This window comes from Silurus aristotelis (genome assembly GCF_946808225.1).
Source record: "Silurus aristotelis genome assembly, chromosome: 25".
In the NCBI taxonomy this organism is placed as follows: domain Eukaryota; kingdom Metazoa; phylum Chordata; class Actinopteri; order Siluriformes; family Siluridae; genus Silurus; species Silurus aristotelis.
The window spans coordinates 17,886,491-17,910,928 of record NC_139598.1 but is presented as its reverse complement, the minus strand read 5'-3'; the positions used below and the strand labels follow the sequence as shown (position 1 = coordinate 17,910,928).

The window sequence follows — 24,438 nt, the reverse complement described above, 5'->3', positions numbered from 1 at the left end:
ACTCGAATCAAAAGATGGATTTCAATTTTTTCCCCCCAAATTACCTGATTGGTTGCCGGTAATTTTGACTCTGAGGGGTTATTATGGAGATACGAAACGTTCTGGTCATCTTTGTCCTCCTCAAAACTCCTGATGGACGCTCTGTTTGACTCTCGGATCTTCTTTAGTCCCTTTGTGTCTTTTTTATTTTTTTTCTCTCCACGAACGTGTCTGTTTGACCCGAACCTCCAGCCGTCCCTCCGCCGATCCGCTTCACTCCAGGATGTCCAGGTAGACCGGAGGGTTCTTGACCAAGGCCACGAGACGGTTGTAGACCTCCTTGATGATGAGACGTTGCTGCGGTTCTCTCTGCCAGCACCCCTGCATGAGCTGGTGGACTTCTTTAGGACACGTCCTCGGCCGTTCCAGCTCCCGGCCCTGCGTGATGCACTCGATCGCCTGCACACCATCAAAGCTTCAGTCAACGTTCAGGGTCTTCATCAAGAAAATCACTAATACACCACATGGTCTGGAATGTTCTGAGCTGGAACTGGATTTTTATGTCTCTAAAAACATCTCCAGTGCTTCACAAAAACTTTATTCGTGGAACGTTTTTGTATTTTATTCATGACTGGTATCATATCGTTTGGTCAACACGTCATTACAATCACAATTTTGGATCAATTTGACCAGAAATCCAGCTGTTTCAGTCAGCTAGCTACAGCTGGAGCTACAGTTTGCTGGAGCTACAGTTTCTCCGTTTGCTTCAATAGTAACCTCCACTCCTCTGGAAGATGTTCAACTAGATTTTTGCGGAAATTCGTTCAGCTACAGTTCTTCAGCTTCAGTGATAAAGTCAGGTGCTGAAGTTGGTGAGATGAGGAGGTCTGGGGTGCAGTCAGCGTTCACAGTCGTCTATGATCATTAGGGTTGGAGCTCTATAGCAGTAGATTTGCCACTCCATCCCATGAAAAGCAGATCTTCATGAAGCTGGCTTTGTGGACATGGGCATTGTCATGCTGGAACAGATTTGGGTCTCAAATAAGGAGTTAAATTTCATACTTCTGCTTCCAAAAACCTCCTGTATAATTGTTTTTGGCTGGAAAAGTGAAGTGTCCCAATATTTTATATTTTGTCCTTTTAGTGTGTGTGACTAATGACATTTACTGGAATTAAATAGTTTTTTTTTTGTGTATTTCTGTTGTGTATGTATGTTTTATATCATATCCGCAAAAAAATAAATAATTCAAATTATTGCTATTTATTATCATAAATGACATTAGAACTTTTTTTCCAGTGAAAGTGAATAAATCACGTTGGACTCGAGTGATCGACTGTAGTGTTGTTTTCTTGTTGTTGTTTTTGCTATTGCACTTTGATTTGTAAAAGTGTTCAACTATTTAAAAATGTTTTAAATTTTTACTTGAGTAGAATATTTCATTACTCTTTCCACCTCTGCAAATACATTTTTACTTGTTTGTACGCCTGGAAATAGGCGAAACATTGGACTCTATTTGAGTTTCCACGTCATCTTTTCCAGTGTAAGAAATAAAATGCTGAGGATGCAGAAGCTGCGAATTCCATGTTCAGATCTGTGTGTCAGCTAAAGCTAAAGTTCCTCAGGCATCGTTCCTGCATTCATCACTGTCGTGTCGGATGAGACTGAGCTTTGTCACTGTTTTTGCCCTGTTTGAGTTTTTCCGGTGACTTCAGAGCGAGCGAGCGAGCGAGCGAGAGAGAGAGCGTTTGGTCCCACACACACCCTGTAGGCGTTGTCTCCTGAGTAATTGAATGCTAGGCAAGTCCTCCATCAGCAGTCCACTCCATCATGCCAAAAAGGCCAATCAATCAGGAGGATGATTTAACAAAGATCCGCATTGACCCGTCCCAAATTCTGGATGGAAAGTCACGAGCGTTCTATCTCTGAACCTTCCAATTACAATCGCTATAATTATCCCTGTCCATTACGAGCCGGCGTGGATTAGCGTAACGAGGTTAGGCGACGTCGGCCTGGGGTGAAGATCGGACCTAATTAAATAAAAATTGAGCAAACGGGAAAAGCGATCTACCCCGATCTTGAAAGAAGAGAGGCTTCTTCTCCAGTAATGGCGCAGTTGCGGTTGCGCGTACGCTCCACTTCTCGGTCTTTAATCGGAGAGGTCTGGACTGTACGTGATACCCAGAAATCCATCGATCGCTCTGTTATGACTCTATAATCCCTGATCACCTTCAAGCTCACGGCGTCGTACCTGAGACTGTAGGATTAGAGTCCCGATAAACAGGCTTTATGTCTGCTGTCGCTCTTCACCCACGTGTTTACACACCTGAACAATTCCCGTCGCGAAAATCTTACTCTGAGCGCTAGTAATCGTCCTCGCGCATGCTAGCTGGCCATTTTATTCATGACTGTGTATTATTTTTATTGTTTTTCCCTCTAAGCCGTCACTTACGACGTGCAGGAGATCGCGGAAAACTAAAAACGTGTCATTACAATCACGTTGTGGATCGATTTGACAAGAAATCAAGCGTTTCCGTGCAAGCACGAGGCGGGGGTGAGTGTTAAAGACTGTAATGATGTACAAATGAAATATTGGCCCTCTACAGAAAAACAAGCAAATGTGTGTAGTTTTAAATTTCATGCATAAAAAAAAAGACAGATTTTTCTGGAACTGCAAAAAAAGTTAATTGTTAGTGATGTACTGAATATTTTTAAGTACAGATACACATTATAAGGACAAAACTACTGGTACTACTGAACTAGGAGACCCAAACCTGGTCCAGCATGACAATGCCCCTGTGCACAAAGCCAGCTCCATGAAGATCTGCTTTTCATGGTTTGGAAGTGAGAGGAAGATCTCCTGTTCTAGAGCTCAGACCCTATTAGACATATTTGTGATGAATGTGAATGCTGACTGTACCTCAGGCCTCCTCACCTCACCCACATCAGTACCTGACTTTACTAACATACATCCATGTGTCTGCAGAAACAGCTTCCCAGAAGAGCTTATTATAAGAGCAAACAGAGACACAATGGGATGAGATGCTCAAAAATTAGAACGTACCTCGCTGTTGGATAGTTGATACCACGGCTGCTTCCCGTAGGTAAAGATCTCCCACAGAACCACCCCAAAGCTCCAGATGTCACTCTCTGTGGTAAACTTTCTGTACATGATGCTCTCAGGAGGCATCCAACGAATAGGTAACATGGTTCTTCCACCGACCTGAGAGAAAGATTATGTGAAAAATAAGAAACCTCTGAGGAACTCTGATGTAGAAGCAAAATTTCACTTGTCATTCATCTACAGGTGGATGAGATGAAGTTTAACCAACCCTGTAGTAATCAGTACTGTAGATGTCTCTGGACATGCCGAAGTCACCGATCTTCACCACGAGACCTTCACCGACCAGACAGTTTCTGGTGGCCAGGTCTCTGTGAACAAAGTGGAGTGAGGCCAGGTACACCATCCCAGAGGCGATCTGGGCTGCTATCTGGAGCATCTGCAGCAGGGTCAGCTGACCCACTGGGGGCATCTTTACCTCATCCAGAATCCGAGCATCTGGTCCATGAGCCCTGAGGAAAAGAAAGTTTGTACGTCAAGAAAGGTTCCTTATAGGTACCTTATGTATGTATATATATATATATATATATATATATATATGATCAGAACGTTGTAAGTTCTAATCCCTGCACCATTAAAGGTCTTATATTAGACACGTAACATTCAACTGCTCTGTTGTATCCAGTCTCAGCTGTAATTCCGATTTGATATTTGATGCAAACTTTTGCTCAAACACTCATCTGCATACTTTTGGTATATTTGGGGGATTAAAAGACATGGATGATATTGGACATCTTTGAGATGAATGTGAACGCTGACCACACCCCAGGTCTCCTCACCTCACCAACATCAGTACCTGACTTTACTAACACCCTTGTGGCTGAACGAATCTTCACAAAATCTCAAAATCTAGTGGAACATCTTCCCAGAAAGTGTGGCGCAAATTGGGACTAAATGTGGAATGCGATTCTCAAAAAGCACATAACGTACTTATGACCAGGTGTCCGCAAACTTTTGGCAATACAATGGAGCATATTGGATAACTTTCACATTTTGTTTCATTGTCAATCCAGGCTTAATTGGCTTTAGATATAAAGATTGGCTTAACGAGCTGCTGGAATCGATGTTGGTTGATGCTAGGTGGTACCTTCATTTCTTACATTATGGTCTTAGATTTGAGCTCCTAAAACATAATGGTAAATCAGTTCATCTTCATCTCGATTGCCAGATTCGTCACAATCAATCCCAAACATGGACTGTTCATAATAATAAGATTTACCACGATGTGGAAACTCCTTCTGAGCATCAGTTTGACTTTCCCATACTCGTTAATGTTCTAGAGTTGCTAAGCAGACTGAGCCAAGCATCCCCCTCTCTTCCACACTATCTCCATTCATCCTACTATTATGGTCTATCCATGCTGTCACTTGCTGGCCCTTTCCTTGTTCCTCAGAGGTCCCCCAATGCCATTACTATTCGTTTATAAGGCAGGTGGCAGGAGAGCAGCAGCTGTTGCACAGCCTGGAGACTTCCATCCATGGACTGTCTACTCAAAATGAGATTTCCACCTCCTCAACAGCATGTGGTCCCCCCCTCCTAATGCCCAATCTGGCCTCTGGACCACCTGGCAGACTAGATCTTTGCACACTGGACATGTCTGAGACTCCACTGTGCTGGACATATGGTCTCTTCATTTCCCACCACACATTTCATCATCATGCTTGAGAGAGATGGAGTGTTCAGTGCTCCTCTATGTGCAGCCATGGGGCTCGGGGACGATGTGGCTCAGAGGGCCAGGAACTTGATGAACCGACGTATGAACCCATTTGTACGTGCAGATAAAGTTGAACGTTGGGTCGAAGAATTGATGGTAACTTTTTTTTATGCACTCAGATTGCAATTTGACCAAATTGCACCATTACGGTGATTCCTTTGTGATTGTGACAGGTACGGATATATTTTAATAGACCGTCCTAAAAAGTTCTTTTGACGGGCTCCTTGATGGAGGCTTTGTCTCCTTTAACTAACCACTTACCACACTTCAGATCTATTAGAGCACTCGCTAATGGTTTTAGATTCTATATACGGCTGGCAGCTATTCAGGTTTTTTTTTTTTTTTTTTACGCAGAAGCTCTGTGAAATTGGCCAAAAGGATATAACAAGTCGTCTGTCAAGATCAACCACATGGAAAAGTAAAAGGACCGTCTTAAATACTCAAGCCAGATGACCTCAAGAAGACCGATGCATTAGATAAAAAAAGCGCATCATTTTGCGTGACGGTTGTAGGGATTTACACAGGCTACGTTGGTCGTGTGTTTTTTTTTTTGATGTAAGACCCTGGGGTCTGACGTTCACAGATCATTTCATGGAAATAAACAACAACAACAACAACAAGCCCCAGCTCCTGACCTAAGGAAGCGGTTGAGGTCGCCGTGTCGCATGTACTCGAACACCATGGCGAGAGGTTCTCCATCAGTGCAGACTCCATAGAATCTGACGATGTGCTCGTGCTGGAGGACCGTCAGGAGCTCGGCCTCACGCTGGAAGTCCTGACGTGTCGACTCATTCGCGTCTTTCAGGGTCTGGACCAGAAAAAAATCTATATTATCACATATATCTGACCAATTCTAGTGCTGGATTATCAGTACATACAGACAGACAATCAAATAAAACAAGATAATTTCTCTAATGCAAGTAGAACAAGTAGTCAAAAGTTTGTGCACCCTCCAATTTTATTTATAGCAAATGTATCAAATATTATTTTCTTTAAAATTTTGTTCTTATTTGTGTGACACAGGGATGCATATTTGCGTCTTATTGTATTTGTGTGTGTGTGTGTGTGTGTGTGTGTGTGTGTGTGTGTGTGGTTTGAATAGTAAGTTTTCAACATCCTCTGTAGTAAGTCACTGTACCTTTATGGCCACAAGCATCTTGTCCGTGTCGGGGCAGAGGTTAGCACACTCAGCTAAATACACCTTCCCGAAAGCTCCTTCTCCGAGCTCCCACTTCAGCATGATGTCCTGCCTCTTGATGTGCTGCACACCTGCACACCATCATCAGTTCCTCACATTACACATCTCTCAGAAGCAGGAACATTGCAGGTAAATAATCCACTTACACATGTCCTTGTCTTTGATGATACCGCAGAAGTACTGTGGGTTCTCCACGAAGCTGGAGAGTCCAGAGTCCAGCATGCCTTCGTCTGAGGAAGGAGGACTCACTCCGAAGTTCATGAAACGAAGAGACACGGCCAAGTCGTCTTCCTTCCCCAGAACAGACGAGCCTGTTTACACAAACAAGTGAGGATTTTTTTTTTTATCCAAATAGACCTGATATTCAGATAAAACACACACTTCCTGTGAACAATTCCTGTGAAATGTGAGATCTTTAAGGGTTAACATTTGAGCGGTGAGACGTGAGATGTAAGATCTGGAATGTAAGATTTGGCATGTGAGATCTGGCCCATGAGATCTGAGATGTAAGATCTGAGATTGAAGATTTGGGCCATGAGATATGTAATATGAGATTTAGGATGTGAGATCTGAAACGTGGGACCTTTAAGATGAGATCTGAGATCTGAGATTTGAGATCCAGAATATTAGATGTAAGATCTGAGATCTGGAACGTGAGATTTAGGGCATGAGATAAGAGAAATGTGATGTGAGATCTGGAACATGAGATCTGGAATGTGAGACCTTTAAGATGAGACCTGAGATGTGAGACATGAGATTTAAGATCTGGAATATTAGATGTAAGATCTGAGATCTGGAATGTGAGACCTTTAAGATGAGATGTGAGATGTGAAATATAAGATCTCAGATGTGTGATCTAGGGCAGTGGAGTTCTCTAAGCCACTCTGGTGACTCGAAAGCCTCGGCTCCATCACTCTTCCTTAATGGGCCGTGTTTGTTGCTTCGCACTCTTTACTTTTGTGAACAGTAATTAAGACTTGGCAGCACTTCTCCTCGCTGTTCGGATGAAAGCCCGTGAGCAAACGTACTGCTCGAGTGGAAAGTGTCTCTCTTTATCTCTGCACGCTGCATTATTTAAAGAGCACCGGCGTGTCCAGGCCCAGAGCTCGAGTTACAGAGTGCTGAAGGGACTTTTACCCTGATTCTGAATGTTGCACCATGTTCTGGATTGTTCCTTCATTTCCTCAAACGGACGCCAGTTTATACCGACGTGCTTTGTCGTTAACACGTTGCCGTTTCCATGGCAACGGTGCTAACCTAAATTAAAAGTGCAGCATGCATTTATTTACTACGACGTTGCTCTGGTTCACAATGCAAACGTTTGTAGACACCTCACTATACGATTGCTATTCTTTTCGAACCCCCATTTCCACATCTGCCATCATAATATCCCTCACAGAAGATGTTCCACTAGATTTTTGTGGAGCTTAGTGGAGATTACTTCAGCCACAAGGGTGTTAGTAAAGTCTGATGTAGGTGCGGTGAGGAGGTTCCTGGGGTGCAGTCAGCGTGATAAATTGATTCAATAGCTCAAGAGCTTTATAGCTTTTATAGCTACAATAGATTCAGGAGCTCTATAGCAGGAGATCTTCCACACACTTCCAACCCATGGACAGCAGATCTTCATGGAGCTGGCTCTGTGCATAGGAGCATTGTGATGCCAAAGACGTCCGATACAATTGTGTGCCTCCAACTTTGGAGAAGAACCACATATATAATGTAGGTAAAAGTGGTTCCAGACTTACGATGGATGCCAAACTTGGAGTGTTGCCCGCACTTATTGATCACCAGCACCATGATGAGCAGGAAGGTACAAGCGAATACGGCGAGACCCACAGCGACAGATACCTAGGTACACAAAAACACACACAAGCCATGAGTTGTAACCCCGAGGAGCTTCTCAGCGTTGGCTTGAACCTGTTCCTGTCACGTTCTTACCCCGAGCAGGCGGCTCTCCGGCTTCTCCGTCACGTCCTCCTTCGACTGGTTAGTAGGCGCTGCTGGAAAAATCCACGTTACCGAGGGTGCAATTGATAAGGTGCAGAACAGGTTCTTTTTTACTTTATAGTTCAAAGTACTTAATAAATTCAAATATAATGGAGTGGAAATGGGAAAAGGGGTTTTAGGACTTACTTAGTTCACTGGTGAGCACTGGCATGTGTTAGAGAGAAAAAGAGAAAGTGAGAAAGAGAAAGAGGAAAAAAAGAGATGATTCGATTATCCTTTGAGCTTATTTTTTGATCATTCGAGAAACCCAAAAGTGTTAAAATTTTATTTTTACGTTCTCAGGTACGGCCCTCGAGCAGGAGCGCTGCAGCTGATTAGGTGCTGTGATGACTGTAATTTCAGTTCATTAAGAAAACAGAACGCTTGCTTTTTCTTTTTCTTTTTTCTTTTCTCACCTGATTTTCTACACCAGGGGTTCTAATAAAGAAAAATACGTAGCAGAAAAGCTGAAGATTTAAACAAAAAATAAGTAAAAACTACTTAAAAATTCAAGCAAATAATAAATTGTAAATAATAAACCATACAACAAGGACGGGTTCATTTGCATTACTCGTATTAGCTTTTGCTTGCTAGCTAGGTAAATAAATTGTTACCATAGCAACAAGGATAGCGCACAATTGTACAGGATGTTTCCGAATGTATTAGTATGGAACTTAAACTTCAGTCGGAACCTGAATCCTGTTCCAGCATCTAGTGGACATGTTCTCAGAAGAATGGAGCTTATTATAAGAGCAAACTGAGACTCAATGTGATGGTCAAAAAGAAGCACATGGCAATCTTATGGTCAGATGTCCACAAACTTTTGTCCATACAGTGTGTAAATGAAAAGATTTCTCACCAGGGATGATGCCTTCAGGGTCGAAGGGGTCGAAGGGGTTGTCCATGAACTGGCCCATGGCCGTGGACTCGGCTCGGCCCAGCGTGTTCTCCACGATGAGCGTGTAGTAGCCGTTGTTGAGGTGAGTGGGTTTGTTGAGGAACAGGCAGCCGTGTTGGACGGAGCCGTCGTCTGAGTCTGGGATGAGCTGAGTGTAGGTGTACTGCGTCTCCAGCAGCGGCATTTTGTTGTACAACCACCTGATGCTCGGCGCCGGATTGCCGTCTACGGCGAAAGGGAAGCACCAGTGATGCTGCTGCTCTGGAGGCTTCAGGAACACGATCCTCACCGGGACTGGGGGAGAGACGGAGACGTGGCACGATGCTTTAGTGTCTGCTGATTAAACAGCATTATGAAGTAATCATTTACTTACTGAGCAATTCATGTGGCAAAGCAGGGTGGTGTATGGGGTGGCGTGTGGGTGGTTTGGGGTGGTGTGTGGGTGGTTAGGGGTGGTGTGTGGGTGGTTAGGGGTGGTGTGTGGGGTGGTGTGTGGGTGGTTTGGTGTGGTGTGTGGGGTGGTGTGTCGGTGGTTTGGGGTGGTGTGTGGGTGGTTTGGGGTGGTGTGGGAGGTGGTGTGTGGGTGGTTTGGGGTGGTGTGTGGGTGGTTTGGGGTGGTGTGTGGGGTGGTGTGTGGGTGGTTTGGTGGGGTGTGGTGTGTGGGGTGGTGTGTCGGTGGTTTGGGGTGGTGTGTGGGTGGTTTGGGGTGGTGTGTGGGGTGGATCGGCAATTAATTAAAGCTTATGTCTAAAACTAACATCTAAATTTAACATCCAATCTAACATTCAATTTTTCATCCGAATCAACATCCAATCTAACATTCAGTCTTAACCTGGATGTGAAAGACAATTTAATTCGTTCTCTTTTCTGAAAAAAGCAAAAAATAGTTTTTAAAATTAATTATTTCAACGTTTCTACAAATAAATGCATCGTACACAGACTGATTTAGGAATGATTTAGAAGCTGTTTTTAAATCCGTGAAATAAATACTAACTGATTACTATTATTATATTATTATCATTGTTTCTATCTGTTTTTTCTTTCACCTAAATGCTGACACGTTGTTCTTCAGAATAGTTTTCAGACACTCACAGTACTGCCATAGACTTTCTCAGGAATCTTTTTAATCTAACTTTATCTTCAGCTAATTCTGTAAAGCTAATTTGGGACCGTTAGCATCGCCGACGCTTTCTCAGAAAGGCCGTGTCATAATATCTCGGTGAATCAATACACTCCATCTTCACTCGAAACCTGTTGACCTGTCATGAATAATAAATCCCTGGCTGTTTGAGGGAAACTAACCGCAAGAAGCACCTGAGCGCCGGGCGGATGGAAGATTCCGGAAATGTTTCTCGTATCAGCGAGTAACTTGCTGATGCACACGGACTGTTTGTTCGTCTAGAACCAATTCTTTGCTCTTAACCCATGAACCCGTCTCCCAAAAAGTGCTTCAGAAGGAAGAAACACAGCCGTTTGTGTCAGAGGGCGAAAGATCTTTCCTTGGTTCTCTTGCGTTAACAGATCAATGAACTCTATGAACTCAAGCTATTTCAAGGAACTAAAAAACAGCCCTCATCGTTCCCTGGTTAAGACGAGAGCAGAGAAAAGAACTCGGCTTGTTGCTGCTGAAAAGAGGTGTGTAGTCCTACAGTACGCTACGGGTCCCAATACGACTTGGGTTTTAGGCAGCAATTAAGCCGAGGCTGTTAATGAGACATGCCCCCCACCCGATGGATTAGCAGCTAACGTGCTTAGCGTTCGCCAATCAATCTTCACAATTATGTTTCCGGACTGTCAGGGGGTTGGGTGAAAGAAGTCCATTAGCCGAGAGAGAACAAATAAGATCTGACGACAGTTAGCATCCCATTTCCCTAACAGTCGTTATCACTCCCATGATGCTCATACGTTTGTCTGAAGTCAAGCACTTTTCTTCGTCCTTCTTTCCAAACAGGAGGTGATAACCATCCTTTTCCATTGAAACTTTATTAACTTATTATTAACGCGTAACTCTGTTCGTTGCATCGTTAAGGGGGACGTCATGTATCCGGTTTGTATCTACAGACTCATGAGTCGCGATTAAATCCTCTGCTTTTCGGTTTTGCACGCTTGGCTTCCGCAGAGGTTCAGGAGCACATTATAAACAAAAAAATAATGAGGTCCTCAAACCTTTATGGTTCACTTGTTCTATAGGAAGCTACAGTAGCTAAAGCAATACAGCCATGCAGAGTACAATTCTCTTTTGACTATTCATACAAGATTTTCTCGTTTTCGAAAGCAAGGTCACCGTGGTGCGTACACATTTATGATACACACAGATTTTATACAAATATTCTCTAAATCCCCTTTTCATTTTACATTTTTAAAATATATTTTACAACCAGAATTTTTCTGGACATCATGGACATGTTGTCTGCTCTTAGCCTTTGTGTTTGTTTGTGGCTATTTATTTCTGGGTTTTAGATTTAAAAAGATTTTTTGGTATTTTTATCCTAGAATAAACTAGGTTTTAATAATCTGGCAACCCTGTCATTACCTGCCCTGTCTGCTGCTATTTTCCTGGGCATGGGGCAGCAGGATGCCAGCCCCAGTGGGCTTCTGTTAATTAGCGCATGTTGTAATAAATAAATCTTTCAAACAGTAAAAGAAAAAGTAATTGAAATTAAATTTAGATTGTAAGTGGTGTGAGTCAAGATGTGAGATCTACCAAGATGCCCAGGTTAAAAAAGTAGAACATGGACCAGGATTCTAATTCAGATTTGGTTGTTCGTGTTGTTTGGTTGTTTATTAGTATAATGGACTTACACTCGATGTTGAGCTGCACCATCGCCTCCTCGGGGCCTGCTTCGTTCTCCGCCTCACAAGTGAGATTGTGCAGGTTGTCCACATACGACACATTTAACAGGTGAAGCACCAGCTCCAAAGTGGATCCCCAGATCCCTCTCTATACACACACACACACACACACACACACACACACACACACACACACACACACACACACATGATATGAGGATAGATTTCTCGTCGCTAAACTGTTTCCCGCTGCTACGTGGATACGACGTATCGCATCACTACGGAGACCGAGGCGTGTCCTGAGAGTCACTTAGAATACAGATTAACATGGCAGAGGTAGAGCTGTAACTTCCTGCACACACAACAGGAAAAGAACGTCAGGTTTTGTTTCATCTTTTTTCCTTTGCACTACAGAGGTGTGTTTGTGAAAGGGCCATTAAATACAAGTGAACAAACTGTAACATACTTAATTTGGGGCATAATTTTTTTTCCCATTGCATTGTGTTGAATGGAAATCGGATCACACTGGATTGTAAGAAGACGGGGGAATCGTATCATTTCACACAGGTTGCTACTTTATTTGTATCTTTTAATGTTTCATATTGTTGGTTATGCATCGAGATGCAAATCACATCAGCCTCAGTTATGGAGATGCGCATCACTATTATGTACAGCGCAGAGAAAGATGATAGACATTTACGATTTTTTATTTTTATCCAACAGCAATTTGGTCATAAATCTTATTGATATAAAACCTGTTAACCTTCATCATGACATTGCAGCGTACCTGCAGAATAAAATTAGAATGAAGGTGCTCCGTCCTCCATTTAAAGCTCGGCACTGGAACGCCGGTGACCTGGCACTCAAACGTCAGGTTTCCACCCTCCTTAATGGTGAGCACCGGGGCATTGATGGACACCTTTGGAACACCTAAACAACAGGGGACGGGTCTAAGAGACATCATAAATCCAGACATAAAGCCAAGGTTTCCTCTTAGCAAGCGCACTTACTGCAGTTCTCCATCACATAGCTGTCGAGCAGAATGTTGGTGCCGTTGGACAAGCAGCTCTGCTGGCTGTCGATGTCACCTCGCTTCATCATTTGCCATTGCTGCAGCCAGTACAGGCCACAGGAGCAAATCAGAGGGTTGTCCCTCAGAACCCTGAGAATGTAAAGTGTAATTTATTCCATCCACTGTATATCACTGTGTGAAATTTATCTTAGATTCATCTTATGTAATGATCTGGAACCAGTAATATAACGTCATGCATTTCATGTTCTCTTTTCATGGGTATTTAGAGAAAACCTTAAATATCTACACAATACAAAAAAGAGTTCCTTTAGGGCTCTTTGGATAATTGTGTTTTTTTTTCCAGTCCACACTTCCGACAAGAAGAAACTTTACACCAAACTCATTATTTTTAATTAGTCTGTGAGTAACAATCAGCATGGTGCTACCACCCTCATGTTTCACAGTAGGATTTATGTTCTCAGAGTGAGGACTGTCTTGAGACCTCTATTGACCAGGGCTTGTCTCAGATTATTGCTATTTGTACCTGAGCTTTGTCTTTGGTCTCGAGTTTAGATTTTTTTTTTCCTTTTGAATCTTAAATTGGGCTGAACCACATTGTACCTTGGTTTAGGTTAGATCTCGGCTAGTCCTGGTCTTGGGCTTGACAACAGCATGTTTGCTGTGCAGTGTTGAGTTTCTGCTAAAATGTATTGCTTTATACAATGAGCAACAATGTTAGTTTTGGTCTTATCACATCCAACAAAGCTTCTCAGCAAACTTCACACACTAATTGGTGTCTTGAGAACATCTCACTAACCCTTTACATTTCTCATTATTCTTGTGATGGTTCTTCCTACAAATCCCGTCTTCACCTCTCACCCTTGGCAAATGATCTTCTCTAAGCAGAAGTGGTATATTTTTTGTCATTTTTAAATAATAGATTTTATGCTGTTCAATTTTTTGGTAAACTGGCAGACAACTTTCCTTTTCTAAAGTTTTCTCGAAGACTCTAAAACACTCAAAGCACCATTGTAAAACCCTTTAAAAAGTTTGATTGCACTCACAGGTTCAGCAGAGGAAGTGAGTGGAAGACCTTCCAGCTGATGTGCTTGAGCGAGTTGGAGGCCAGGTTTCTGTGTGCCATCAGTCCAAGAAAAAGAGCAAAACACCAGAGAAAAGCATTTGAGATTCTAAACCATTAAACATCTTCAGAATTGCAATTTCTCAAATTCGAACAACTTAAACTCCGCCCCTTGAGCTGGTGAAATGAGTAATAAATGAATGGCTTGGCGACAAAATGAGGTTTTAAACGATTTTATTTTATCCTGATAAACGTAATGGCAGTAAAAGAGGAAATAAACTGATCATAATCTTTAACAGTGTTGTGATAATTATGATTCATTGTACATGACCAGGGTATGACATCAGACAGTGGTGTATCCCAGCGCTGAATAAATATACATGTGAGTAACTGATATCAAACGAGACAGATCTCATGGTCATGCGGTGTGATGTGGCAGAGACCGAGAAGCCAGCAAGAAAACAAACAGAGAACTTCTTGAGAAGCCATTTTCCATTCTTAGCATTTCCTTTGCTTGTGTTTACATCAGAAATTGTACACTGTAACCATAGCGACACCTTTTCCTCGTATCGACTAACAAACTATACGAGCTAGCTAGATTAGAGTCATAGTTCATATCAGTAATGTAGATAAAATTGCTGTATCTTCGTAGGCAGAAAGTTAGACTAATTGTCCAAGGTGGGAGGAGCATATTCTCTTCCCTGTCAATCAAAATGTTTCTAGCTAATCATCTGTGAGCTCATGTACAGTATGTAGCAGAGGGCAGCACAACAGTTTGATCGTCCTTATGTGTCTCATGGAAAGGTGGACTCTCGGATGGGGAATTAAGGAAAACGTCATCCTCGTTGCTTCCCACTCGCCATCACTTCCCCAGTGTGCATCAGAAAGATTGTTTTTGACATTTCTCAACATCAACAGCTCCACTGTAAGCATTTAGAGGCACCTACAGTAAAAAGCAGCCTTGTATTTGTTCCTGCGCCCAATTACAGCTTTAAAAAAAAAATTTTCTTTTGATTTGCCTCACGGTCTGCGACAGCGAGAATGCCATGGGCTCGTCAGATGAAAACAAAGGCCGAAGTGACAGCGAGTGATGGCTCTCGGGATACAGGACACTTAAGGGATACAGATTCTCTGTGGCAGGACTAATGGGGGCCAGCAAGGGTTCAAATATTTGTTTTCCCCATCCTGAAAAGTTTATGTCAGATGGGTGAGCCATCAGGGCCTATCTATTACCGGCTCGATTCCTCTGCATTTCCATGGGGGGGGGGGAGAGGGAGGGGGTTGGGTTTGATGGTAGCAGCTGCCACTGAGTACTGAAGGAAAGTGATGTTTTGGTGATGTTTGATTATTAACACCGGACGAATACAACAGTATTGTTTATATACTGCACTCCTGCTCTGTAAGTCAGGTGTATATTGTACTTTCCAGCTCTTTAGTCTTACGCACCCCACATCTCTCTATTCCCTCTCTCTATCACTCTATCTCTCTGCCTCTGATCTTAGAAGCACATCTGCTCTCCCACTGCTCTCCATCGCTCTGTAAAATATTGATTGAGTCATAATGGACCCTTAGTGGAGTGTATTTATTATGCATCAGCTGTCAATAAGACGCCAAAGTGAGCGAGTAAAAGGTGACTGCTGGACGTGGGATCCGATTTCATCCCCCTCCTTCTTCTCATCCTCATCTTCACAACCAGCTCCCCAAATCCCACCCCAGCGCTTCCTCCTCGACTGATATCGCCTCGATCTACAAACACAGCGCATGTCGCACAGGCAATCGAGGGAAAGACTACAAGATGGTGGCGATAAGGGTTACACCGAGCGATTTCACTCGCTCCACAACAACACTGACCCCTGAACTGTCGACTCGGGAAGCTACAAGTTCTGATTCTTCAGCGGTTCCCTCAAGTTCTCTCTAATTCTCAACAATATCGGTTCCTCAGGGTTCAAGTCCGGGAATTCAGATTGTTTATTTGAAGTTAATCATTGCCAGGGTTCCGATTAAAATGCTATAACTGTTCCACAGCGCTGCTTAATTCTGGATTCTGATTGGTCAGAAAGTGTTGTTAGGTTTATACGTGTTATTTTGGATTAATGGTTGTTATAATATGGTATAATTTCTATAGTAACGGCTCGTACACAGAGGGTTAAATGGTGGGTGCTTGTGTAAAAAAAAAAAGAAAATTGTTGGAAGTTTGCTTAAAATCTGAATCGATCCCATGTTAAAAATGACAAACAAGGGCAAATCCTTGATCAACGCTCCTCGCTGTAAATCCCTAATGGTGACTATTTGTCTAATCCATCTCATTCTGTCATTGTTCCTCGTTAAACCCAGCTCGTGTCGCACGAAATCCTTTATACATCCAATTACAGCTCCTACGCTTCCACGCCGCACGGTTTTCCGCGCAGTTGTTTAAGCGCCTCATGGGTTCCGATAACGCCTTTGTGGTTTTGTCACCTGATCTAAAGGCGCCTGACGACAATCGGCAGTTCTGTCAAAAAGCAGCGACTGGCGGCGGGTGACACTTACAAACAAGGACACGACAGGAGAGTGCGGGGGAAAGAGGAGGGAAAAAAACCTCCAAATACACTTACACGTATTGCAGCTTGACGTTGTGTTGGAAGGCTTTATAGGAGATAAACAGCAAGCCACATTCTGTAACTGTGCTGGAAGGAAAACCACACACACACACACACATACAAAGTAAAGGGTGGTCCGACAGCCACTCGACTGATTTGATCATATCTTTAGACAAAGACGTACATCACGACTGATTAGGTCTAATCTCATAAGTCAGGCTAATTGTTTCATGACCCAGTGAACCAAACAAGCAGGAAACCTTTAAAGCCAAATTTGGACTCTTGTCCTGTTGTTTTCTTTCTTAAAGATGTTTTGACTTCCTGAACATAACACACTTGTAAAGCATAGACAATGAAACACAAGTCAAGTCATCTTCCATTCCAATGACCTCATAATGGCGTTTTCTTCATGTAATCTACTCACAGGTTCTTCAGCTCTTTGTAGTTAATGAAATCCATATTCGTGACCTGCTCCAGGTTCGGCTGGTTCTCGATGTAGCTGTAGAAGAAAATATCAGGTTATTTATTTATTTTTTTTTAAATACATTCCTACCATACATTATATATATATATATATACACACACACACACACGGATCGGGCAGAACATTGAGTCGTGATTAACACTGATGATCTTCATCATGGCTCCTGTTAGGGTGGATTTATTTATTAGGCAGCAGGTGAACGCAGAAAAAATGGGCGAGCGTAAGGATTTGAGCGAGTTTGGCAAATTTTGACGTCTAGACGACTGGGTCAGAGCATCTCCAAAACTGCAGCTCTTGTGGGATGTTCCTGGTCTGCAGTGATCAGTGTCTATCAAAAGTGCTCCAAGGAAGGAACAGTGGTGAACCGGCGACAGGTTCGTGGGGGACGAGGATCATTAATGCACGTGAGGAGCAATGGCTGGTCCATGTGGTCTGATCCAACAGACGAGCTCCTGTAGCGCAAACTGCTGAAGAAGTTCATGCTGTTGATGATCGATGGGTGGACATACTGTTATGCCTGATCGGTGTATATATATATATATATTGTACCACAGTGCTTGTAAATTCTGATTGGTCAGAATGATCAGGTTTACATTCACGCCATTTGGCGGAAGCCCTTATCCAGAGCAACTTACATTTATCTCAGTCATACAACTGAACTGGGTGATGCTGGGATTTAAACTCATCACCTTCTGAGCCAAAGTCCACCTCTCCTGGTGGTCTATAGTAACAGCTCATTTACATGGACTTGAAAGAATCCAATGTGTGAAAACAAGAGCAGGAGACATACTAGGAAAGGGTTAAGTGAAGGATTCTCCAGTGTACGATCTACTTCTGTGCCCTGTTTCACAATATTAAATGTAGCCACAACTTCTGCAATTTCAGATGACACTTCACTTTCTTATTGTTCTTTTCTTCTATTGTTTTGTCTCATTAACTTAGAGAAAGAATGTATAAAAGAAAAGCTGGTAAAGGAATGAATGTTGACAGCTGCTATAGCATAAGTGAGAACAGGAAGTTACAATACCTTTTAGTTGTTAGGTAACGGTAAAGGTGGTAGCTTAGCGATTAAGGCATTGGACTTTGAATCTAAAGGTCGTGAGTTCAAACCCCAGCCACACCAAGCTGCCACTCATGGGCCCCTGAGCAAGGCCCTTAACCCCATAGCTGCTCAGTTGTATGACAGAGATAAATGTAAGTCACTCTGGATAAAGGGAGCTTACCAAATTTCGTAAATGTAAATGAATAAGAAGTGCAGCAAATCAGAGTGTGACTCCAGGCTGTTTAGAGTAACTTCATCCAATCCCCTCGTTGTTGATTATTTTCCTCCAACAGCATGAAGTTTGGGTTAATTGATTCTCTCAGACTTATTAAAATGCGTTTATTGTTTTAGTTTTTTCCTAAAGTGTATCTGGGAATCCAAAAATGAGCCACGCTTCTTGTTTTCTTTTCCTGTTCTATAAAGATTAGAGGATTGTATGTCACTCAATAGATTTTAGAGTAGGCTCTAAACTGATAGTCAAACCAGACTAGAGTATGTTCAGCCACAAAACCAATTAAAATAAAATAAATGTCGTCTACAGCACTGAAAATGGCAGGAAAACAGACAGGGTATTGAATGATGTCCCAGTGCACACTCGGGTTACCGATCGCATTCTCCATCGGGGGAATCTGCGTCTTTTTTACGCACTATTTCTAGATTGCACGTGGAATCAAAATGATTGGTGAGATCTGACTGGAAGTATAAGTCTTCCGTTATAACAGGTGGCGCAACGCAATAAAGATCAACTTGTAATTTGTAAAGATAGTGATATCAGATGATGTTCTGAAATGATCACCATCAATATTCAATAACTCATTTATAAACATAATAATAATAATAATAATAATAATAATAATAATAATAATAATATTCTTAACTGTGTTTCCTTTTTACTCCTCCATGATGCAACAGTCCCAGGCACCAGCATATATTTATTTGTGTCTGATTGAGCCACAGGGCTCGTAACATAATTAAAGGGGAGGTGGGACGAGAATCTTGAACCACCCTCGCTTATTTGATTGAGCCAAGTGGGTAATATTTCATCTATTGTTCTCTGCATTTGTAGGCAATTCGCAGAATTGAATTTATGAACATGATGCATGATGAATTTCTGCTGCTGCTCTGGAGGTAATGGCTCTGCTTGTTGATGGTAGTGAGGTAATGCTTCACTTCGCAGTAAAAATTATGTCCCTGCGTCCGACTGATACAGAGAACGGCTTTTTGTTTCAAGCGTTTCTGTAGAATTGCATCACAAAACAGCGCCGTGGTTGGAACTCTGGGGGACAGAGTTCATGAAAACCCCGGTTGTTGCCTTCCAATAGATATGATACAGTAGCACGAGTCGGAAGATCTTGCCAAAGTTCTTTTATCAGTGTTCAAAGGAACTGCTTGTTATTTATGTCCACTTGGACAAAGCTGATAAAAACATCATTAAGAGCAAACCAGAAGCCTCTTAATGACCAGGACAGGATAGTTACATTCTTGTGAAATAGTTTCCCTGATTCTCTGAAATTCCTATTAAGGAAGCGACGTGTCTGAGATGTTTACCCAAACACTTAGAGTATCCAAATTGTGTGGGATGATTATACATTCTGTGTACAAGTTCAAGGAGGTTTTGGTATCATGTTTGGAAGATGGTTCAACATCGCGTTAATCAGCGCTCAAGGTTAGCATAAACGGACTTGAAGTTAAGTTAGTCACTTCTTAGCCTGGTCCTTAGACTAGTTCTTAGACTGGTTCTCTCGTTTTCTTCCAGTTTTCGAATGAGTCTAAACTCTGAGTAACAAACTTTTCTGACTGCATGCAAGTATTTGTGAAATCTCCGCTGACTGCATGCAATATCGTAACAACCTGATCGTATAAAAAGACCCACGAGCAGGTCTGTGAAAACTTTGTACTCATATTGGAAACGCATTCAAATCAATCATCAAAAAAACTGGTCAACCGGTCATGTGTTATAAAAGCAAACGAATCGCAGAAGAACGACGCGATTAGACAATCAGAATCAATCTGCATGCTTGATCTTCCAAACCTGACTCACATTTCCGTGACGTTCTCGCTTTCCTGCTGTGACAGCACCGGGATGCTCTTGATGCCGTCCACTTCTAAGCATTGGAGCATGGCAAAAGAACAGCGACAGGCCCCGGGGCATCCGACCCATGCTCCTGTTGCCAGGCTGAGCATCAGAGACAGAGCCAAGGCCATCTGGCACACGGCCCTGCCAGCCATGGTTAGCATAACCTGCCCTCGCTTCTCTTTACCGGGGATCTGGACTGCAGAATCTCCTGGATTACAAGGCAGCTATCAAGCCACTGGAGCTGAAATAAGGCAAGGGCCCAGGGGAACAGTGGGCTGCTGCCTCCTCTCCTTTTCCTCGCTTCTCGTCTCTCCTCTTCTCCCCTTCTCTGCTTCAGAGTTAGAGATGGAGAGAGGAATGGCAGGGGAGGGGCAAAAGAGTCCATTAGCTGGCGGGGTGTGAAAGGGGAGAGGGGAGAGAAGATGTGGTAAGGAGGGGGTGGCCTGGGGAAACAGAGACACAGAGTGATGTGGTCAGGCACCTCTAGGACATGAGTGGAAGCTGGCCAGAAAACCGAGGGACGAGTGCTGCAGGTGGACGGGATCGAGATCGAGGCCAACACCTGTTGGAGGGAGGAACCAGGCGGAAGTCAAGGACCTAAGATCTAAGAGTTCCTGTTTTGGATTTATCACTAGGAGATGTCCAAGCATCCAAGGCCAAAACGGCAACTGATAAAGAAGCTTCCAAATGAATTTCTTACAAATGAAGTTCCTTTAGTTTCTTAAAAACATCTCCACATTTATGAAACAGGAACCTTGATTTGGTTTCTTTAGCATCAATAAAACAAAAAAGGACATTCATGGGCCATTGTTCTTCTGAAGAGACAGAGACTTTTTTCAGAACCTCTTTGAGGAACAAACATTGAGCCCCAACCCCCTGTGTCTCACTGGGTCATAGTGCACTGACCATAATTACTAAAGCTGAATTGCCCCTTTTTTTGTTTTCATTTAGGACACAGCCCTGGTTCTTCCTCACTTCTATGTCGTTTCCTTCTGTCTCAAAAACAGACAAATTCATGTATGGTGGCATTCGGGGCCTTTGTCCTAAAATACTGCCTTTAGAGCCTGAAAAGATCTTTTCAGCACCGTCAAAGCAGGAGTTCACCAGAAAAGCTTTTAAGCCCTTTTCACTCATTTGGCTCCTGGTAGAATTATTATTGGCAAGTTGTTTACCTCTTTATACTGAGCTTCAGTCACGCATTGAATTATTTCTTGTTTTTTTCCCTCAGACCTTCTCCTGATGAGTTCAGAAATAACTTTGAGGGAAAAGAGGCCTCATTTCTTTCGTACTTGTTATTTCTGATACGTACGGATTCTGATGATGGAGATTTTTTTTTATCGTTCCGAACACTTTTTAATGTTTCAGCTCATTATCAGATGAATGCCATCGAACAATTTGAATGAACATCTTTAAGAAAGGTCAAGAGTTCAAGGCCATGTCCACACTAATATGCTTTCCTTTGAAAATCTATTTTTGTCTCTTCGTTTTGGACTTCCATCCACACTTAGATGGCGTCAACCAAGTTTTAGTCAACCAAAAAAGTCGGCCACCAAAGTGGATCAATTTGAAAATTCTCGTGTCGCAGCGTGGACTTTTGAAAACGATGCATTTTTAGTCATGTGACGCACCAATTCAGCCAAGATGGTGGACATCATTGCTGCGAAGTTTCAAACAGCCGGAAAGTAAATAGACACCAGGCAGAAATCACAAAGAAATCTTACGGTTTGCTCGTGTACGGTTTGTACCGGGACGTAAGAGTTTTCAGATGTTCCACTGTGGAAAAATATAATGTGGATGAAAACGGCGTTTTGAAAGACGCGTCTGCCCTCAATATAAATGTAAACATCTAAAACTTAGATTTGTTTTACCATAAACTACTATTACAATTTGCTCTGCTTGTTTCCCAGAGGAATGGTTTCAGAAACATCAAAGTGATGCTGACGGATCAGAGTGGGAATTATAATATAATATCCTTTATGTTTACTTCAACATGACTTCAATAAACTTGCGACAGGGTGTGGATCGCAACTTTCCCCAAGTCAATCGACAAATACGGCATTCACGCAGAAATGCGGCACGTTTTCGAAAAAAAACAACGGGTTCAAGTTTCCACTTTGCGTAGTATTTGATATTATTGGGGTTTTTTAAAAAAGAAATTGCTTTTTACTTGTCACATTGGAGAACTGTGAAATTGTTTCTTCACATATATCAGTGATGTTAGGAAGCTGGAGTCAAAGCACAGAGTCAGCCATGAAACAGCGCCCCCTGGAGCACAAAGGGCTAAGGGCCTTGCTGAAGGGCCCCATGAGTGGCAACAATTTTGGAGCTTAAATCCCCAACCTTCTGAGTAACCCAGAGCCTTAACTTCTGAGCTCCCACCTCCTCTTATACCCCCATAACTGAAAGTGTATTAATTCAGCATAAATCTACATTTAACTGTTGTCTGTTTTTGCATTTTATGTAACAGCTATAAATTATATGTTCCTTTATGAGCCTCGCTCAAAAACAACAAGCAGTTTGCCATGTAAAGAAACTGAAAAGAAGCGTAAAAGCTTTTGTTCTGAATGTCTGGGAAAAGGACAGTGATGGACGAAGTACACAAACCATTTATTAGAGTTAAAGTACAGATTTACTCAGGAAAATTGCTCAAATTAAACATTCACTTGAGTAAAAGAACAAATGTTTTTGCCTTCAAATGTCCTTAACTATCCAAAGTACTGATTTATTATAACTCTAATGTTCCTATTATAATTTTTATCACAAGACTTCATCACCTCAGTTTATGTGTAAAGACTCGAATGTGACTCTCAGCACACCAATGATGTTAATGAGTCAAACACTGATTGATTTCTATTCAAATTATCATTAGGCCAAAAAACACTTCAGAAAATCACTAATGAGGTCACGTGTGTTGTGGCGAGTTCGAGTCTGGAGTTTCTTTATTACTTATTCCTCTTTAATGTTCTGCTTGTCCTTCTCTTTGTTCTTTCTTTTCACATTCCCTCCCGGAATGCAGACTTTAGAACGTGTCTCAGTCAAGGCCTGCTCTCTTTTATACTTCGTTTTGTTTAGAAACATCTAATGTCTGACAAATAAATCATAACGGCTCCTCACTGGAGAACCTGAAGTGTGTGTAAATCCGGTTTCTTTATGTAACCTACCCTAAGGTTTGAGTTTGAACGTAAAAATATAATCACCAGAAACGTTATCGTGTCGGACTCAGAAACGTGCGCTGGCTTTATTAGTGCTCCGAATCAACACACTATTCAGGAGCGTTAATTACAGAAACAACGACTCTGCTGGGAGAAGGAACCTGGTGTGTGTGTGTGTGTGTGTGTGTGTGTGTGTGTGTGTGTGTGTGTGTGTGTGTGTGTGTGTGTGTGTGTGTGTGTGTTTGCGTCTCCAGGCTTGATCCTGATTGACGGATTAGAAGATGGTTAATTGCTTTCCTCCTGTGTCAAGGACTTTTCTTTCATTAGGGAAAAACCTGTGTAGGAGGAGGCACACCGGCTTCAGTTCTTCCATCTCCCTGATGTTCCTGACATGGGAACAATCCAGATCTTTTCACTTGTTTAACTTTGTTGTTGTATCTTGATGTGGTTTCATTCCTGCTTCTTGAGATCTCTTTAAAGACTCCCAAAAACAAGTAGAATTGAACAGAATTGTTATGTGGAGTTTTTCATGGGTTTGTTGGATCATCATGCAGTTTCTGCTGTTCAGGGAAACGTTCTACACTTAAACCCTTATAGAGAATTGGATTTTAGAGAACCCTTAATGTGTCATGAACTATAAATAAAGAACCTTCAAATAGAAGTGTCCTGGGCTACACAGGTCTGGGTGAAGACTTTGAAGACTATAATGAGCAAGTTTTAATGGTAGTGTGTGGAAGTGGTAGTGTGTGGAATTGGTATGATGTTGTAGTGGTAGTGTGTGGAAGTGGTAGTGGAAGCGGCAGTGTGTGGAAGTGGTAGTGTGTGGAAGTGGTAGTGGAAGTGGTAGTGTGTGGAAGTGGTAGTGTGTGGAAGTGGTAGTGTGTGTGGAAGTGGTAGTGTGTGGAAGTGGTAGTGGAAGTGGTAGTGTGTGGAAGTGGTAGTGTGTGGAAGTGGTAGTGGAAGTGGTAGTGTGTGGAAGTGGTAGTGTGTGGAAGTGGTAGTGTGTGGAAGTGGTAGTGTGTGGAAGTGATAGTGGAAGTGGTAGTGTGTGGAAGTGGTAGTGGAAGTGGTAGTGGAAGTGGTAGTGTGTGGAAGTGGTAGTGTGTGGAAGTGGTAGTGGAAGTGGTAGTGTGTGGAAGTGGTAGTGTGTGGAAGTGATAGTGGAAGTGGTAGTGTGTGGAAGTGGTAGTGGAAGTGGTAGTGTGTGGAAGTGGTAGTGAGAGTGGAAGTGGTAGTGTGTGGAAGTGGTAGTGGAAGTGGTAGTGTGTGGAAGTGGTAGTGGAAGTGTTAGTGTGTGGAAATGGTAGTGTGTGGAAGTGGTAGT

General features: G+C 42.5%; 1 protein-coding gene across 3 annotated transcripts in view; it reads right to left on the bottom strand.

The window, feature by feature from the left end:
* The window catches only part of ntrk1 (neurotrophic tyrosine kinase, receptor, type 1), a 21,064-nt gene extending 773 nt beyond the window's left edge, over positions 1–20,291 (bottom strand). The window contains exons 1-17 of one of the 3 annotated variants that reach the window (XM_083529760.1): positions 19,927–20,289; positions 16,784–16,858; positions 16,375–16,446; positions 13,764–13,832; positions 12,698–12,849; positions 12,475–12,617; positions 11,697–11,835; positions 8,856–9,188; positions 8,144–8,161; positions 7,949–8,007; positions 7,756–7,858; positions 6,157–6,321; positions 5,951–6,081; positions 5,448–5,620; positions 3,310–3,550; positions 3,042–3,200; positions 1–438 (exon numbers count right to left, since the gene is read on the bottom strand). The exon at positions 1–438 is cut by the window's left edge and continues 6 nt beyond it. In XM_083529760.1, coding sequence (XP_083385886.1) covers positions 253–438; positions 3,042–3,200; positions 3,310–3,550; positions 5,448–5,620; positions 5,951–6,081; positions 6,157–6,321; positions 7,756–7,858; positions 7,949–8,007; positions 8,144–8,161; positions 8,856–9,188; positions 11,697–11,835; positions 12,475–12,617; positions 12,698–12,849; positions 13,764–13,832; positions 16,375–16,446; positions 16,784–16,858; positions 19,927–20,123 — 2,415 coding nt within the window. In that variant the 5' untranslated portion in view covers positions 20,124–20,289 and the 3' untranslated portion in view covers positions 1–252. Of the gene's footprint in view, positions 439–3,041; positions 3,201–3,309; positions 3,551–5,447; positions 5,621–5,950; positions 6,082–6,156; positions 6,322–7,755; positions 7,859–7,948; positions 8,011–8,143; positions 8,162–8,855; positions 9,189–11,696; positions 11,836–12,474; positions 12,618–12,697; positions 12,850–13,763; positions 13,833–16,374; positions 16,447–16,783; positions 16,859–19,926 lie in introns of all 3 variants that reach the window. The other 2 variants (XM_083529759.1, XM_083529761.1) reach the window with 2 other exon arrangements.
* Positions 20,292–24,438: the final 4,147 nt, after the last annotated feature.